Source organism: Triticum dicoccoides, chromosome 5B (assembly GCF_002162155.2).
Source record: "Triticum dicoccoides isolate Atlit2015 ecotype Zavitan chromosome 5B, WEW_v2.0, whole genome shotgun sequence".
NCBI classification, from domain to species: Eukaryota; Viridiplantae; Streptophyta; class Magnoliopsida; order Poales; family Poaceae; genus Triticum; species Triticum dicoccoides.
Window position 1 is genome coordinate 696,992,044 of NC_041389.1, and position 18,201 is coordinate 697,010,244.

General features: G+C 46.2%; 1 protein-coding gene and 1 long non-coding RNA gene across 2 annotated transcripts in view; both read right to left on the minus strand.

Annotated features, from left to right (window-relative positions):
* LOC119306706 overlaps nt 1-5,434 on the minus strand; it is a 6,848-nt gene extending 1,414 nt beyond the window's left edge. The window contains exons 1-5 of the long non-coding RNA XR_005149006.1: nt 4,125-5,434; nt 3,542-3,670; nt 2,844-2,898; nt 2,643-2,697; nt 1,229-1,319 (exon numbers count right to left, since the gene is read on the minus strand). This is a non-coding gene — a long non-coding RNA (uncharacterized LOC119306706). The remainder of the gene's footprint in view (nt 1-1,228; nt 1,320-2,642; nt 2,698-2,843; nt 2,899-3,541; nt 3,671-4,124) is intronic.
* An 83-nt stretch (nt 5,435-5,517) lies between these two features.
* Nucleotides 5,518-7,357, minus strand: LOC119306707 (receptor-like protein EIX2). Its single transcript, XM_037582859.1, has 2 exons — nt 6,338-7,357; nt 5,518-6,273 (listed from the first exon to the last, which is right to left on the minus strand). Exon 1 carries the CDS (start codon nt 7,329-7,331, stop codon nt 6,771-6,773), a length of 561 nt encoding a protein of 186 aa, XP_037438756.1. The 5' UTR covers nt 7,332-7,357; the 3' UTR covers nt 5,518-6,273; nt 6,338-6,770.
* Between the last annotated feature and the right edge of the window lie 10,844 nt (nt 7,358-18,201).

Genomic DNA, 18,201 nt, shown 5'->3' on the forward strand with positions numbered 1-18,201 from the left:
GGCGGGGCTCCGGTGAGGGGCGGGGTGGCGCGGGAGGCGGTGGCGGCGGCGGCTCGGGCAGGGCGCGGCGATGGTGGTGGTGGTGGTGGTTGGCGGCAGGGCGGTATTTAAGGAGGGAAGGGGGCGGTGGTGGCTTGGGGAAGGGGGCGCCCCGGGAGGAGTCCGGCTCGGGCTCCCCTCGGCGTCTGTGCGGCGCACGGCGGCGCGCGCGGGGAAAGCGGCGGCGAGGCGGGCCGGCCTGGCTGGGCCTTGGGCCTGGTCGGGCGCAGGCGCAAGTTTTTTTTTTAATAAATTCCACCGGAACTTAGAAAATCCTAAAAAAATAAATAAAAATCTGAAAATACCAAAATAAATTTTCACCAATGAAATATTTAGGACGAGGTGAACATTTTCTTGGCCCTAAATGCAATTTTGGAAAACGTGCAAATTTTTCTAATGCAAATAAAATCTGATTAAAATCAACTAAGATCAAATAAATGATTTTAACATTTTTCCTCCAATATTTCAATTATTTTGGAGAAGTCATATTATCTCCTCTCATTTATTTTTGGTTTTGAAATATTTTTCGGATAAAGAATAATTAAAATAAAAAATCCTCGTTTCATTATTTGGTACGAAAATCCAAATATGAAACCGAAGAATCACCAACTCTCTCCGAGGGTCCTTGAGTTGCTGAGGATTTCGAGGATTTCAAAACGGAAAAGAAATAGAATATGATATGCATGAATGACCTATGTATAACATTCCAAATTAAGAATTTGGGATGTTACACATGGTCACACACCCACACTTTTCGAATTCTGAAGACTAAGTTATCAAAGAAGTTGATTTGAGAAAAACTGGACCTACACAAATATGTACATAAGTAGGACCATGATTAGTAGCCATAAAGGAGGTTAGATGTAAAAAGATAACAACTAAGGAAGCAAGCAAAGTATAGAGACAGTACAGTATAGTTGCACGAAAAATTATTAACTCATGCTAACTATTTAAGAAAGACTATTTTATGCAAGGGACAATATGCTGATTTAATTAGATGTTGCCACCGCACGGTGATTAGACAACATGGGTTTATGTGGGATGGCAAACCAGAAACCACCAGTTACAATGGGAGAAGGAGCCTGAAATTAACTCAAATACCATGCTTGAGATACATGAATTCTTCAATCTGTCATAACTATCTCGGAGTTTATATGAGCGACTACCTCACAGGTAGAGGGGATCTTACCTAAAATGTCATGCACAAGGACATCCAGCTATCAAGGCTAATCTCAGAATATCTTAGAACACCGACGTTATTTCCCTTGGTTCACCCATTCCTGCAATATCCAGGGAATCAGCATAATTAGCCCTTAGTTCATACATCATGCAACTTGCTCTCGCACTGAAACCAGAATAGGAATTTGTCAGCAATATCCACAGGTTTCATATGTCCTTTATTCTTATTAATTTTAGTCTCGAATTACCTCCTGACGGGTAAATGTCTGAACTTGCAGTCAGATATTTCAGCATCCAAAGCAATAAGGTTGGGATCATCTAAGAGTATTATCATTACAAAGCAACAATTTCTGAACTTACAGTCAGACAAAAGTAATATATGGGAAGCAAATGTATGCAATGCAACAATCATAATCAGGGCAAGCAGTAATGTTATATGACTATCATCCATTGTTTTAAGGCGTCCCGCCTTAGAGGCGTCCCACCTTAGACGCTTAGGCGATAAGGCGCCCCCCCAGCGCCTTACAAATATGCCTGCCTTAGGCGCTTAGGCGTCGCCTAGGCGATAAGGCGCCCCCCAGCGCCTTAGGTCGCCTTACCGCCTTAAAAACCATGCTATCATCATTGTCCATTGGAGATCTTTATAAGCCAAATTAAATGAAAGGAAAATATTAGGACCCCCACAGTTTCTCGTGGCTGAAACTATATGAAAAATTAACAATAAAACTTCCACATTCCATGTTTATCCAAAATTTACTTTAAGAAACAGATTCTCATTTTTCTACACTTGCCCATATATTTTTAATGAAGAATAAACGACATGGGACTGGATACAGTGGGAGCAGGTTTGTCAGTCTTTGTTTTAAGCAAACAGTATGATAGTAAGAAAGGAGATCACAATCTTAATGCACTAAAAATGAATAAAATGTATAAACATATATTATAACCCTACATACCGGCAAAACTATTTAAATTTTGTGAACAGGAGATGCCTCAAAGATAACTTACATAATTAATTTGGAAAGGCATAAACCTTTGATGTTTATAATGATGACTCTGGAATCTGTACCATCAGATATTCGATACTGAGAATGCCTCAGCAATCTATTCAGATCTAAACTTATATATCATTCCATGAAAAGGGCGATAATCCATCTAAGTGGATAGTGAAAAACCCTATGCATATTATGAAATAACATATATTAGCGAGTCTGACACTTAAACCATTATCGGCAAATCATCTGAAATATGAAGTTGTAGCATTAAAATGGCATAGACAGACGTATATGCTTCCGCAAGAAACTATCAATTATTCATGAGAAATGAGAAATCGTCGAAAAGGTATATCAATAAATATGTCTTCATAGAAATCAGCAAAGTATTTTGTGGAAGCAACAAATTAATGTAGTTGGAAATACGTTTACCTTTAGTTGCCTCCAGTGCACACCATCGCCTCTCTGATTAGATCAAGTACTCAACCTGAAACACTATCAATTGTTCATGAGAAATGATGCTTGAGAAATGAGAAACCATCGAAAAGGTATATCAATAAATATGTCTTCATAGAAATCAGCAAAGTATTTTGTGGAAGCAACAAATTAATGTAGATGAAAATACCAATTTACCTTTAGTTTCCTCCAGTGCACACCATCGCCTCTCTGATTAGATCAAGTACTCAACCTGAAATAATCAAGCTTTCTCCCAGTTATTCTCCGTTTGCATGTGTACACATAGTAGTGAAAAAAGATATTGAAGTGGGCATGCAGAATAGGTTATCGGCCAGCGTATAAAAGTGGAGAATTTCTGAAAATATATTTGTTTATAATAGGAAGCATGAACACACCAAATAAGTCTCACATTGCATATAATTTCTTACAAAGAAGAGTTCAAATAAAGTTAAGGTACGACATAAGAAGTCAGGTGTGCATTTCCTCTATTAAATTTTATCCGCAAGCATAACACCATGGAAACCTCAAGCAATTATATTTGCTTCATCATAACATATTAAAGTACTCCCTTCGTCCGGAAATATTTGTCGGAGAAATGCATAAAAATGAATGTGTCTAGAACTAAAATACATTTAGATACATCCATTCCTCCGACGTGTATTTCCGGACGGAGGGAGTAGCAAATTGCGTAGATTAGGAGATTCATCATATTCATACATGGCTGAACAATACAAAACAACAAAGAAATTTGGAATTGGGACCACCTACTACTGCTGCTCCTTGCTGCCATAGTGCCATTTATCGATGTTCAATGCAAGAAGGAACAATCAGGCACAAACTAAGCAATTAATCAAAGGAAGCACAGAGTAACGTACGGATGGTAATGAGCAACCAACTCGTTGGGGAACCTTTGCTTCGGCCATCACAGGGGCTTCCCCGTCTCTCTCCCCTCCCGCAGCATCGTTGTTCTTCAGCGGGCGCAAATTGGTATTACCCCATCACATCTGAACAAATTGAACTATTAACAATACAAATCATAGGCACCAATAATAACTGGAAATGGCACCAAAGAACACACTAACGAATCTGAAGCCTCAGGACAACTCAAAGTAGTTGTTCTCCGAGATGAGTATGACGGGCAGTTCCTACAGCGCAACCATATTCGGCGCCTCGAAGAGCTACCCCTGGCTGGACGCACCGAGGCTACAGGTAGGAGGCGCTGTGCCCCGCCGCCTTCTGGTTGTGTCATGTAAAAACACATAATTGGTTGCTTCGGAGCAAACCCAAACTCGCCTACAACGGCATCCAATCCAATTCCAACCACATCACACAGCAGATCTTAACATGGTAAACGCTCATTCATGTCTCAGAAAACAAAGAAATGATCTCAGACCGGCAGAAACCCAGTCACGCATTTCATCGAGCAGGTGAGAAGCAGGGGAGCAGGCAGAACCTCACCTCACAAAGAAGGATCAGGCAGACGCACAAGTAGAGAGCAAACCAGATGCAGCAGCCCTGCCAACAAGAAGAAAGGAGAGGGAACAAACAAGAACATGTCAGTATAGATCAATCTACGACGGGAGCAGCGGGAATCAACCAAACAAGGGGATGTGGTCCACTTGACTAGACGGCTCGGTTCGGCGCAAACCCCGCCGCTCGCAGTCGCAGAACCAACAAGATGCAATTGGTTGGCCAAAGTCATTGAAGGAGAGGTCAAGCTCCTCGAGGTTTGCGAGGTTGAGGTGTGAGAGCGACTGGTTTGCGCTCTGGAGTGAGCATTCTGCGAGGTCAAGCCCTCCCAGAGAAGGAATCATGTTGACAACATGAGGCCAAATCGACCACCATCCGGAGGTCTACTTGCTGCATGTTGAGGTACCGCAACAATGGCAGACGAGCCAGCCATGAGATATCTGCGGAGTATGTGGGGGCACGGCTTTCTAAGAGCAACTCTCGTAGACCCCGCATCCCGCCGGCCTGCAAAACGCGTTTGCAGTTTGCGGAAAACGGCTTTTGCGGGCCGGCAAGGACGGTCGCAGATGTAGATCCCCCAAACGGACCCGTATAAAAGTATATTCGCCGAATATGCTTTTATACAGGTCGGCTTTGCGGTGTCTGCTCTTGCACCGCTGCTTTCCGCATCTCATCGGCCCGCAAAATATCAAATCCAACATAATACAACAAATGGAAGCAAACTAAATAATTATTCAAATTCAACCCAATACAACAATCATCCACATTACAAATAATTATTCAAATATTAAATAATGCAATACAAAACTTGTGATGAGTACAAATACAAATGAATACAAAAAGGAGTCACCATCCAACCCTTTGCCAATGGTGCTCAATGAGATCCTCCTAAAGTTGAAAATGTGTGTCTGCATTTTCAATCTCCTTGTATGTCTGAAGAAAAGCTCTAATGCGGTTAGGGTCTCTAGCTAGTTTGACACGGTTACCCACATTGCCGTAGAAGAATTCCAAGTTCATTCCTCTCTCATCTTCAAGAATCATATTGTAAAGAATAACACAGCATGTCATGATATTTTTCAAGGTTTTCTTATCCCAAAAAACGAGCAGGACCACGGACAATGCAAACCTAGATTGCAAAACACCGAACGCTCTTTCAATGTATTTTCGGGCTGCTTCTTGCACCCTTGCAAATTCACATTGTTTTTTGGTTTTGGGTTCTTTGATGCTCTTGACAAATGTGCACCAAGGAGGGTATATACCATCTGCAAGATAGTACCCTTTTATGTATTCATGCCCATTGATAGCGTAGTTGCAAGCAGGAGCATCACCACTAGCAAACCTAGCAAACAAATGAGACCGTTGCAACACATTGATATCATTGAGAGTGACCGGCATACCAAAGAAGCAATGCCAAATCCATAAATCCTTGGATGCTACGGCCTCTAGCACAATTGTTGCATCACGAGACTTGCCACAATACATTCCTTGCCATGCCTTCGGGCAATTTTTTCATGTCCAATGCATACAATCAATGCTACCTAGCATGCCAGGCCAACCTCTCCTCTCATTAGATGCCATCAATTTCTTTGTGTCATCCTTGTTGGGTGCCCGAAGATACTCAGGACCAAAGACACGGATGACCACTTTTGCAAATCTACGCACGGACTCAATTGCAAATCTACGAAGGTACTCATCGACATAGTCAGCCGGAACACCATATGCAATCACCCGCATAGCTGCGGAGATTTTTTGATATGCACTAAATCCCTTTAAGCCTGCAGCATTTCTTTCTTTGAGTAAAATACCGGCAATTTGCCTCGCAAGCTTGAACAATTTTCACAAAGAAAGATCGACGCATTCGGTACCTTCTCCGGAAGAGGTGTGGTGGATATGTAGGATTCTCCGTGAAGTAGTCTTGCATCAACATCTCATTCCCAAGATGACGATTCCGAGGAATGCAAAGACGCCCGACGGTCGATCCTCACCTTCTCTTCCGGTTCTCGTCTTCGTGCTCCTTCACGGCAAGTGACATGACTAATGTCTGCTGCCGAAAGTTCGCAAGCATGGTCTCAACATCCGAGTCGTGTGAGTCGTTCGAATCGGTGAGCAAGAATTTCTCGCACGGGCTCAAATCCATCTACATGCATACCGGCGCGTCAATCAACTATACCGCTCGCAAAAATCACAAAATACGTACTAACCGGTGGTGGATGCGACGGATGATCCCAGGCGGCGACGAGGGGCGGGCTCGACGGTGGTCGATCCCCGGCGGTGGCAGCGACGAGGGCGCCGCTCTTCTCGCCGGATCCGGGGGTCGGTGCAGCGTGACGGCGCGGGAGGGTGGGGGACGGCCCCGCGGCGCGAATCTGCCGCAGATTTGGCCGGAATCGCTGGCGGCGAGCGGGCGGAAGCAAGGGGGGTGGGAAAAATGCGCGCGGGATGAAATGTTCCTCCCGCCAACTGCTTCTGTGTGATGCAGGGCACCGCAGCTGCGACGGGGAAACCCGCGTATTCGCGGGTTGGGGCCGAGATTTTGCCGGACGGGGCGATATGCGGGGTCTGATCGGGCAGGTTTTTCCGTCTCTACCCGCATTTTGACGGTTATTTTTCGGGCCGGGGCGAATGCGGGGTCTGTTAGAGTTGCTCTGAGAGGTTGGCATCCTCGTTTTGTGAGAGGTCAAGATGGCGCAACTTGGAGAGGTTGCCGAGCTGGGGCGGCAGGCAGGAGAGGTCGAGACACCTCAGGTTGCTGAGAGAGCCGAGGAACTCGGGCACGCGGCCGGTGCGCCCCTGGAGCAGCTGCACGCTGAGATCAAGGTGCGCTAGGTGCTGCAAGGAGAGCAGGGAGGGACTTATCTGGCCGGCCATGGCCGGCATGGCGCAGCTGATTCCGACGCAGTCGCCGCTGTGCGTGTGGCGGAGACGGAGCTGAAGGACATGGCCGGTGCGGTTGCTGCACCGGACGTCCCTCCAGCGGCAGCAGTCCTCGTGGCCGCCCGCGCCAGGCCGCCATGAGGCGAGCTGGCCCGCGGGGTCGCTGGTGATGGCCCGCTTGAAAGCCAGCAGCGCATCACGCTCCCGCGGCAGGCAGGCAGCGCGGCCATGGGTGGTGGCGGTGGCGGTGGATGGAGGCACGACTAGGAGGAGCAGCAGCAACTGACTGAAAATCGTGCCGGTGCTGGTGCTCGTGCTCATGGTGGTTGCCGCGAGCGGCCACAAGAGCTAGCCGTAATCTTGCTAGTTAACCTACGGTGTGTGCGCGCGGCTGTGTAGAATTGCAGGGCCATCTTGATTTGATTAGTACTCCTGCCTACCAGGCTACTCCACGCAGAGAGCAGGGTGGAGCTAGCAGACCGAGCTGGTCGACGGTCAATGGTCGCTTGGAGTGCTCTGCACGGTGAGCGCGTGGTTAACTTGCGTGGCTGTGGCGCATGCCGTGAGCCGTCCGGTCATCGATTGCTGCGTGAGATGATGGCCGTGCAGCCTCCGCGATGCCACTTGTGGTGGCCGTCATTGTTGACACGTAGCAGGTGTATAGCCGTATAGGTGGGGTCCATGCGAACCTTCAACCGCACAGTACATCGGCACCATTGGGTCACCGCCGCGATTAGCAAGGTGTTGCGTCGATGTTCTTGGTGGTTGTTTGTAAAGAGATCGACAAGAATCGGAGGAGAAAGCACCGCAATGGATATGGAGAAGGTGATGCTTCATTGCTCGTTCTGGGAGCGCAGTTTGTTTGCGTGTGTCTACGTCAAAACCATGCATGTGGCGACCGTGAGCGGGACGATCGGTGTATTGCTGTCAATGTTGGGGAAATCGTTAACTAGTAGCTGTTCATTCGGCCTGGGAGTAACGATTAATTGATAAATTGACCTATTAACTGGATTAACGGGTCAACCATTAATAGGTGGAACTTTAAACTCAATAGGCGCATTTTTTGAATGGAAAATTTTGTTCAATGGAACTTGGTTGCTATAGAAAAAATAGACATTGCAAATATGAAGCAAATGGCACCATTTTCTTTTCTCAATAGATCACGAACATGTATACGACAACAATCATCAACAAACATCCATGTGGGCGTCGAAAATCATCAACAAACATGTACACAACAACATTTTTTTTGCTGATTTCAGCATGGGCCGCAATTTTGAGAGATGGTGGACGCGGGACTACGACGCGCAGATGGAAGGTGACGACTACTGCGCCGGGCGTCTGAATGGCGTCGTTTGAGGGAGGCGTCGCGGAAGGAGAAGAAGTAGCAATGTGCAAAGGGAGAAGAGGAAGCGGCGACACACATGGGAGGAGGGAAAGCGGCTGTGCGTCGACAAGGACCTGGCCAACCACCATTTACGTCGGGTGGGGGTGAGAGGAGCGGCAGGGGGCGGGAGGAGGGCCAAACCCTAGCTATTTAGGCGCATGAGGAGGCTGGAGGGGTTATGAGCCAAAGTAACCGGGCTTTGTTTGCGCATCAGTTAACGACTCAGTAGCGATTACTCGGCCTGTCAACCAATTAACAGGTCTCACATGCCATTTAATCAGCCTAGCAAGTTAACACGACGAATGAGTGTTATTTGAGTCGGCCATCCTAGGAGTAGCGATTAACTGACATGTTAACTGATTAATCAGATGAATTCTTTGAAAAGTGATTGTAGTAGTGTTGTCAGCAAGCAGGGGTAGCAACACATGACAACTTTGTTTTTGGTTGTGTTCTTCCAGCGTCGAGTCTCGATTTCCAACTAGAAAACCCTAGCTCTGATCTTCATTGGTTGTACCTCGCAATGGCGGACATCTGTATGTTTCCACGTTGAAGGCAATGTCTAGAGATTAGGTGGACTTTTCTCCAGGATGAAAATCCGTGATCTGACTTTGGTGGTTGATAGGATGATGACATCGCTTGTGCATGATTCCATCCTGGAGGCATCGCTCTTGGAGACCTTTTTTCACAGTGCCACTGTTGCCGATGGTGGTTTCTGCTGCTTTGCTGATCCCTTTGGAGGGGCCATTTTCATTTCTATTTTCTTTTTGTTTTTCATTCTGCCCAGTAATGGTTTTGGTCTTGTATGGCTTTGCTATTTGTTTTTTTTTTTGAAACGGAGGCAAAGATTGCCTCATCTATTAATTAAGCAGAAGAGAATTGCCCAGTTAATTACGGAAAACTGGGCGAAAACCGGAACAACAAGGGCCAAGTCCACACCCCTAGATTGAAACACATTGGGCAAAGCCCACCCTATTGGACAACATGTCAATCTACAGCCAGACAACGCAGCTCCGACTCTGACGGAGAACTCAGAATAACAAAACCAGGCACGGCTGGCGCCACGAAAGATCACCGAACGGGCCACCTGCAGCCAGTCATCGTACACCACAGGGGCCCGCCGCCGCAGCTTCGACTCCACAGCAACAAACAAACCGAGGCAATACCGTGGACACGCCGGAGAAGAGCCGACTACCGCAACCATTGCCGCGTCGCCGACATCGCTCCCACCATCATCGTTGCCACAGAAGTCTGGTCGCCATAGTGATTTTTCCGGGGCCGCCGCCCCGACATCCACCGCTCCGTCACGCCCAGCGCAATCAACCGGCACCGCCTTCTGGGGCCGCCGCCCCGACATACCACCGCTCCCGTCGAGCAGCAATGCCGCACAACCCAGCTGCCCGCAGCCCACACTGCTCAAGGCAACCGCTCGCATATCACGAACGTCTCACCACATCCGGGGCCACCGCCCCGACATAACGTCAGACCGCCCCCTATGGGGCGCATCGACCGAGCCGACACCCCTACCGCCCAAGCGGGACAAGGATGCCACCCAACCAATGTGGAGATAGAGCCCCACCTCATAGAGTTGCCACTCGCATTGTTCCCGAGATCGCCATCTCGACGCACAATCAGAAACCACCCGGAGCCGCCGCCCCGACGTCCACTGTCCCCGACGACAAAGAGATCCGTGCAAACTGCAGTATGCTGACTCTCCAAGGCGATGCCTCAAAGAAGGAAGCGACGTAGCCGCCGTCATCGCCCGTTTCAACCAACTGAAACTAGGGATTTCTCCCGGAGAGTCGTGTAATGGAGCTTCACGACAACGCCTTTAAGAAGGAGAACGACACCATGGCGCCGCCGTTGTCGACACCGACCCAAAGTCAGTGCAAGACTTTCGCCCGAAGCTCCTCCACACCTCCGAATCCGAGCGGATCCGAAGCACTGCACACACACAATCTCCATGGTCGACGTCCACCGGTTCCACCTCATGGTGCAGCTGCCGCCGCACCTCACACGCCCAACCCGGCCATCACAACGACCCGCACCGTCGCCGCCCCGGCCTCCTCGAGCAGAGCACCACCACCCCAAAGAACAGAGCAGCCGGAGACCTCCTCCTCGCTGGACCTCGCATTGCCACGCTGTCCCCAAAACTGTTGCACGCCGCCGACCATCAAAGATTGGAGCAGCCGGAGCTCCTCCACGGCAGTCCCCCGCAGGGCCGACACCCCGGGAAGCCTCCGCGCCGCCGCCCTACCATCCACATGGCCAGGAGCAGCGCGCCCCCAAACAGATCCGGGCACAAGGGCCCCGGAATCACTGCCCACAGCACACTGCAGCCACCACCGGACCACCATCCATCGGACCACCACCGGACCATCGGACCACAGCAAACTACAGCCACCACCGGCCGCCCCTCCGACCCACGCCAGATGCAGATCTGACCGAGGTGAGATCGGCTGAGGAACCGCTGCAGAACGCACCCTCCGGCGACCTCCCGCCGCCCGCCGAGAAAGGAGGGCACCACCGTCTCCCGGGGCCGCCGCCCCGGCTTCCTCGCGCCGACGAGATGGCCGGACGACGCCCCAGCCGCTCTGCCCCTCCCCCGACACCTCCAGGCGCAAAATCGAAGCCCCCCTGCCGCCTTTGGTAGCAGGGCCCGTCGCCACCGCGGCAACGGCCGGCGGCAGCGGCGGAGATGGATCCCGCTGCGGGGGTCGCTGGCGGCGGAGGAGTGTCGCTCCCGGTGCCGCTTGGGGTGCGACACAGGGGGATGTTTTTTTTTGACATATTTGTTTGTGTGTATGCATTGGTTCTATATGTATGCATTCTCTTTGGTTGAAAAAATTACAGGAATAGGAAAACACATGATTGAACTATCAAGCCCATTCGAACCCTAAAGGATTTGTGTGGATGGTAGATTTCCTATGCTATGTTTTTTTTGTTTTCTTCTCAGTTTTTTCTTTTATTTTTCAAAAATACAGAAATTTCAAAAAAAGTAAATCTGTGACGCATTTTTAAGAAACATCTCAATACATTAAAAATAATCAGAAATACAAAAAATTGTTTGCTTTGAAAATGTTCAAGATTTCAAAAATTATTTTTTTTTAGAACATGTTCCAAAATGTTTTAAAATTTTAAAAGTTCTTCTTATTTTTTAAAGTCTGTCCATAACTTTGAAAAATAGTTTGTGTTTTCAAAAAAGTTTGATTTCTAAAAAAATGTCACAATTTTCATAACAAGTTTGAAAATTTTAAAAATTGTTCAAGTTTTACAATTTTTTGGTATTTCAACAATAGTTTCCTTTTTTCAGAAAAAATGTTGAAATATGAAATATCATTCGTTTTCAAACCAAAAATAAAACTCATTTCGATCAAACAAACAACAACAGTACCTAAAGGTAATGGTCTCAAGTTGGGTTCCAAGTTGTGATTAAATGATGAATTTTGAAATAATCAATGAAAGGCTCTGTGAATCACTCGATGCAAAGGCAAAGGGGAATCACCTCTTTAAAAAATGGTTTCCAGTCAACAATGAACAACAAAAGATCACTCAGTAATTATCTGGTTCCGATCAACGATGAACAATACAATCACTCCATCAAATGAACAACGTCAAGTGGACACCCAGGTTTGCACAAACCGAGAGGACAGAAAGTCCGGCGGTGGAGAGTGAACCTTAAACGACACCTGGGCAATGACACAGCGACATCGGAGACTACACCGTAGATGGACAATCCTAGGGTGAGATAGACAATATGCTCATGCTGGTGATGCCGGTGAGGAGCGATGAGTGCAACCGAGAGCACTTTGTTGAAGACCAATAGTTCTTAGCATGCGTCATCCCAGGCAGGCTCTAGGTTGAGCGATCCGTCCCGGCACCACACCATCGTCGAAGGTCCACACCTCAGGAAGGGAAAGTGCGTGGCTTCACTATTGGAATAGCAGTTTTTTCCAAGTTTCCAAGTTACTTAGCAAAGCCTAAAAACAAATCGGCAATGTATTTGCCAGGTTTGGTTTTCGATAAATTAGACTCGGCTGGAGATGACGGGATTTGAATCATAGTGTAATCTAGAGCATCCATTCAGATAAACTATTACGTTAAAAGTATCATACATTTATACAAAATATTTTTACTTATACAACATATTACTATGTCTTTTATTATACTTTCCAAGATTAACAATATAATATTCCTGCTAATTAATATAATAATATTTGTATGTTACATAAACTAAGCCGTATTTTTCCCAAGAAATTTAAGTTATTTTTTCTTTCTCGAGGCTCCATATAGTAACCTTTTGGTAACTAAATCCAACTAGGTACGAGAAAATTGAAAGGCAAGGTTACATGCCTCCACATATTTATTTGTAAAACTTACATTGATTTTCATATATTAATGAATTCACATTCATCAATATCAACATACAGTAAAACAACTCCAGAGTGTATGGTCTAAAGAATATCTTCATAGATGTTAGATATTTCTAGTGGGTAAAACATATTACTCTAGAATCTATGTACGTATGAGGTGTTTGCATGCGGTTTACTTGAAATCATAAGAATTCCTTATTTTTCAGATCCTCCATGGTCGAATAAAATGTTCTTGTGAGTCGCCAATAGCCGACAAACTTTGTGCTTACGACAAAATAGCTTAGCTTGAGAACCAGTCGTTTAGGGAGTAGTGATAGACCTAGAACCTCCTCATTGGGGTGCCTCGGGTCAAAATTGTGAAAAGTTACACCATATATAGTATGACAATCTTATTTCACAAGGTAGTCGCATTCAAGAGTATCACATGATGTAACTAGTAGGAGGCAGAGCTGGAAGACAGAGGCAGGAGGTGGAGCGGCTTCGTCTTGCATGGAGCTTTCGGTGGGGATGTCAAGTCATGCCTGACCGACAGGTGCTACGCTGTGTCATGCCTGATCGGCAGGTGCTACGCACGACAGGTCTTCCAGAATCTTCGCGTCTGGACGGACGAGCGCAGGGCGGTGGCGCCGTGGTGGCGTCGACGGATGGGCGGACTGGCGAGGATGATGCGGATCTCTTTCCTGAAGATGGGTCAGCGGTTCGATGATGATGGCGGCGTCTTAAAACGTGTGCATGTGGTGTACGCTTTAGGTCTGCTGCACCGGCTGTGATTCCGATATGTTATGTGGATGGATCGACGAGGACACAGGTTTTAGATATGAGAAGTGAGAGCACTCCACATTATCAAGATTCGTAGGTGTGAGTGGTGGCTTCGGGTGGCTTGTTGTATGTTCTTGTTAGACCTATGTGTAATAATAAATAAAGATGACCGTATGCACCGATTGATGCAGAGGTCGGGATCTTAACCCCCTTTTCCAAAAAAAAAGGAACTAGCAGCGTCCGGGAGGCATGCCGCTAGCTAGAATTAGCTTGCCAATTTTGGCAGTTCATAGTTTTTGTTAGCTCATAATTAGTTACATGTTGCTGCCATTTTTCGCAGCTCATAATTAGCTTGTGTACATTGCCCATGTGTGCCAAACTAGTGTACCAAAGTTTTGACACTGCCCATGTTTGACAAATGTGTATATTGCCCAAAATGTTACTAAATCAGTGCCAAAACTAGTGTCAAAGAAGTGTTGTGACACTGCCAAAAGAGTGCCAAAACTTTGAACTAGTTAAGTTCACCAAAATAAATTGTTTGCCAAAGCTTTGACACCGCCAAAACAGGGCTAAAACTTGTGTTAAAGCAGTGCTTTGACACTGCCAAAAGAGTGCCAAAACTTTGAACTAGTTAAGTCACTAATATTTTTTTGTTTGCCAAAGCTTTGACACTGCCAAAACAGGGCAAAACTAGTGTCCAAACAGTTCCAAAGCTTAACTACTCATACTCTAGTGTCAAAACTTAACTAGTTCATCCTATGCATAAGTAGGATTCTTTTAGTTCTACTCTAGTGGCATTCATACAAGTGTCAAAACTTAATTAGTTCATACTCTAGTTGTATTCATAGTCTCTTGGCATAAGTAGGATTCTTTTAGTTGCATTCAATTGTCAAATGTCATATTGTAGGCATATGTTGTCATGGCTGACTAGTTATTATTTTGTAGTTGCAGCCGATGAGTGCCTAAAACAGCCACTACCGTTCTTCCTGCAACTCGCGGCGTATGCCGACGTCGGCAGATGTGAAGGGAACACCAACCAGGTAAGATTACAAACGCATCCATGAGCATTGCAAACACATGCATATATCTAACCATTCACGATGATTGCAAACACGCATGTATATCTAACGATTTCAAACATTTGACTTGGTAGGGATATGTACTGACCACGACACCAGTCGAGGATAAGGTATATGATGTGACCATGCTTAACCGCGAGATGATAAAGTCTCATGAGAGTACAATGAAGGCCCTAATGGAGGATAAGGTATATGAAGGCCCTAATGAAGGCCCTAATGAAGCCAGATAGGGATCAACTGATCGACGAGAAGGTTGACCTAGTCGATAAGATGCTTAAGCTGAGGGAGCAAAGGAATCAACTTGTGGGACAGAGGGATCAACTGAAGAAGGAGACAAAGGTCCTCGGGGCAGAGAGGAATGAGCTGAAGATGGAGAAAGCTCATTTCAAAAAAGAGTGGGACAGCAATAGGAATAAGCTACACCAAGTGAAGTTAATCCTTAAACAAGAGATGTGATGATGTAGCTAGTTTGGTTGAAGATGCGCGTTTGTCAAGCTTAACTTGATTAGTTTTAGAACTACTAACTTTTGGGAAGTTGAACTACTTAAGTTGATGAGTACCAGTTTGTAGAGTTTAACTAGAAAAGCCTACATATGTATTTTTTATTAGCAAAAAATCAAATTGCCGTCGTTGGGCAATATGGCACGACAGTGGTAACATACACTTACTGCTCGCGTTAGATACGTGACACATCATCAGTATCTAAAATACAGCCGACCTGTGCTCTGACACCACTAGTAAATTTTGTCGTTGGCATCATATTGGTGGCATCGGCCTCCCACACCAACAAGACCAATTATGCCACCATAACTAGGCTTTTCTGCACTAGTGTGTGGTCGTGCAAGAGCCGATCGGATTGGAACGATTTTGAGCACTCCATGTCGCCAGCGATGTGAAGAATCTGGTTCCTAACTATGGTTGCTCTGCGCGGCTCCATGCAGAGTTAATGGGATGATGGCGGTGTAGCCTCTGAGATGCCACGTGTGGTCGCCGTCATTGTTGACATGGTAACGGGCCTAGGCGAGGTTCGTGCGAACCTTCAATCGTACAATACACCGGCACCATTGGGCCACTGCCACGATTACCAAGGTGTTGTCGTGATGTTTTTGGTGGTTGTTTTTTAAGAGATCAACAAGGATCGAAGCAGAAAGCACCCAATGGATGGGGAGAAGGTGGTGCTTCATTGCTGGTTCTGGGCACACAGTTTGTTTGCGTGTGTCTACATCAAAACCGTGCATGTGGCTACCGCGAGCCGGACGATCGGTCTATTGCAACAGTGTTGTCGCCAAGTGTGGGCAGTAACACATGACGTCTTCGTTTTTTGTTGTGTTCTTTCGGCACCGAGTCTCGATATACAATGTGAAAACCCTAGATCTGACGTTCATTGGTTGCACCTATCAATAACAAATATCTGTATGTTTTCTTTGTTGAAAGAGTTGTCTAGAGACTAATTGGACTTTCCTCCGGGATGAAAATCCATGATCTGACTTTGGTGGTTGATTGGGTGATGACATTGCTTGTGCACAATTCCCTTCCTGGAGGCATCGCTCTTTGTGGCCCATTTTGCAATGCTAGTGTTGCCAATGGTAAATTGGTAGTGGTTGTTTCTGCTGCCTTGCTGATCCCTTTGGAGGGGTCCTTTTTATTTTTATTTTGGGACATTTTCATTTTTTCCGCTAATTTCCGCTCAACCTCATCTTTACCCCTTAATAAAAATAGTGCTCAGTTTTGCCCCTCTTCCATCAAAACCATTATGAGAATACCCTTCTGTGCCGTTTCTGTCCGATCAAAGGCCTTTGGCCGTTCCGAGACGTTTCCGGGACTATTTTGGCTGGTACGGCTTTGCTACTTGTCGTTGTATTTCTTTGTGTGTATGCGTTGATTCTTTCTCTATGTCTTCTCTTTGATTCACACGATTCTAATAACGCAGGAATAGGAAAACACACCATTGGAATATCAAGCCCATTCATACCCTAAAGGATATGAGTTTGTTTGATTCCATGACAAGAAAACAAAATGATTTTTTCAATAGGTTTGTGTGGATATTAGATTTCTTATGCTACGTTCTTTCTGTTTGTTTTCTCAGGTTTTTTCTTTTATCTTTCAAAAATACAGAAATTTCAAAAAGAAAATCATTATATTAGAAATAATGAGAAGTACAAAAAATATTTAGGATCTCAAAAATTGTTTGCATGTTTCAGAATTATTACACAATTTAAAAATGTGTTTACAATTTAAAAAATTGTTCTCATTTTTCAAAAATTTCCATAACTTTGGAAAATAGTTCGTGTTATAAAAAAGTTTGCTTTTCCGAAATATTGTTCACAATTTTTAGTTTTTTCTTGATATTAAAAAATGTTTCGGATTTAAAAAATAGTTAGCTTTTACCGGAAAAATGTTGACAATTTGAAACATCATTTCGTTTGCAAGAAAATGTTCAGTTTTTCAAAGAAAAATCGTCATTTTGAAAATTTTCACTTGTCTATGAAGGTTTTGTTTTTTCGAAAATCCAAGGAATAAATAAAACGCTGCAGTGCCGAGCGGGTACATTTTTTTTTTGAGACAACCGAGCGGGTACATTTATGACTCGCTGCAGTACCACGTCGCTACAGTGTCGCTTATCACAGATCGCTACATGGGCCGGCCCTATCTGTGCGTCGTTCAGCACCTCTTCCCACTCCCTTCGCCGCCTCCGGCGAGAGAGCCAAATCCAGCCAGCCAGAGAGCAGAGGAGCCAAGAGCGGCGGGGTTATCCACGCCCTCCTGCGCTATGCGTGCGTGTGCAGCGTACTACTACTACTACCCTCCTCCTCCACATCAAATTTGCTTTCAATCTGTTCCGCCTCTCAATCCCCTGGCCTATTCTATGCAGGATGTTGTCCAGGTCGCCGGCGCTGCCCCTCCTGACGGCCACTGAGGATTCTGATCCGCCGGCCTTCTTCTTTCAACCCAACCCGTAAGATGCGATGTTATCCCCTTAATTTTGTTTTAACGCTTTACTGCGAGCTTAATGCACACCGATGACTTTGACTTTGTGAGTGAGTGGGGTTCATGTTATGTTCCTCTATTTTGTGATCTCTCGACTTCTTCAAGTGGGATTTTTTCTAACAAGAAACTTGGAACAAGATTAGCTGTCCATTTGATTCGAACAAGAAACCAAAATGTAATTTACTTCTAATGGAGTACTAGTGTAAACTAAATATTACTTCTAACACTTCCGCTTCGGTAGACCCCCTGTAAACACAAGAAGGGTTGAGATTGCCCAATACCCCTTCATAACAAAGGGTAGGATGGGCATATTTTAAAAAAGATTCCCCCGCCGGCCCGCCCGCCCGTAAAAAAAAAGACAGAGGTATACGTATATGAATACAGGCCACCCGCCCGGGTGTGAAAAAATTGAACCGGCCCCACCCCCACGTCCCCCGACCCCACGCAATCCCACACCCGTCGTGTGGCGTGTCGGCCGTGCCTCCTCGCGTGCCGCGCCGCCTGCAGCCGCGCCTGCCGGACGCCACAGGAGGGAAAAAATTGAACCGGCCGCTCGCAATCAACGCGTCGTCTTCCGCGCCGCACCGGCCCCACCCGCACGTCCCCCG

Coding starts and splice junctions, on each gene's coding strand:
- LOC119306707 (XM_037582859.1), bottom strand. CDS start 7,331: ATGAGCACGAGCACCAGCACCGGCACGATTTTCAGTCAGTTGCTGCTG.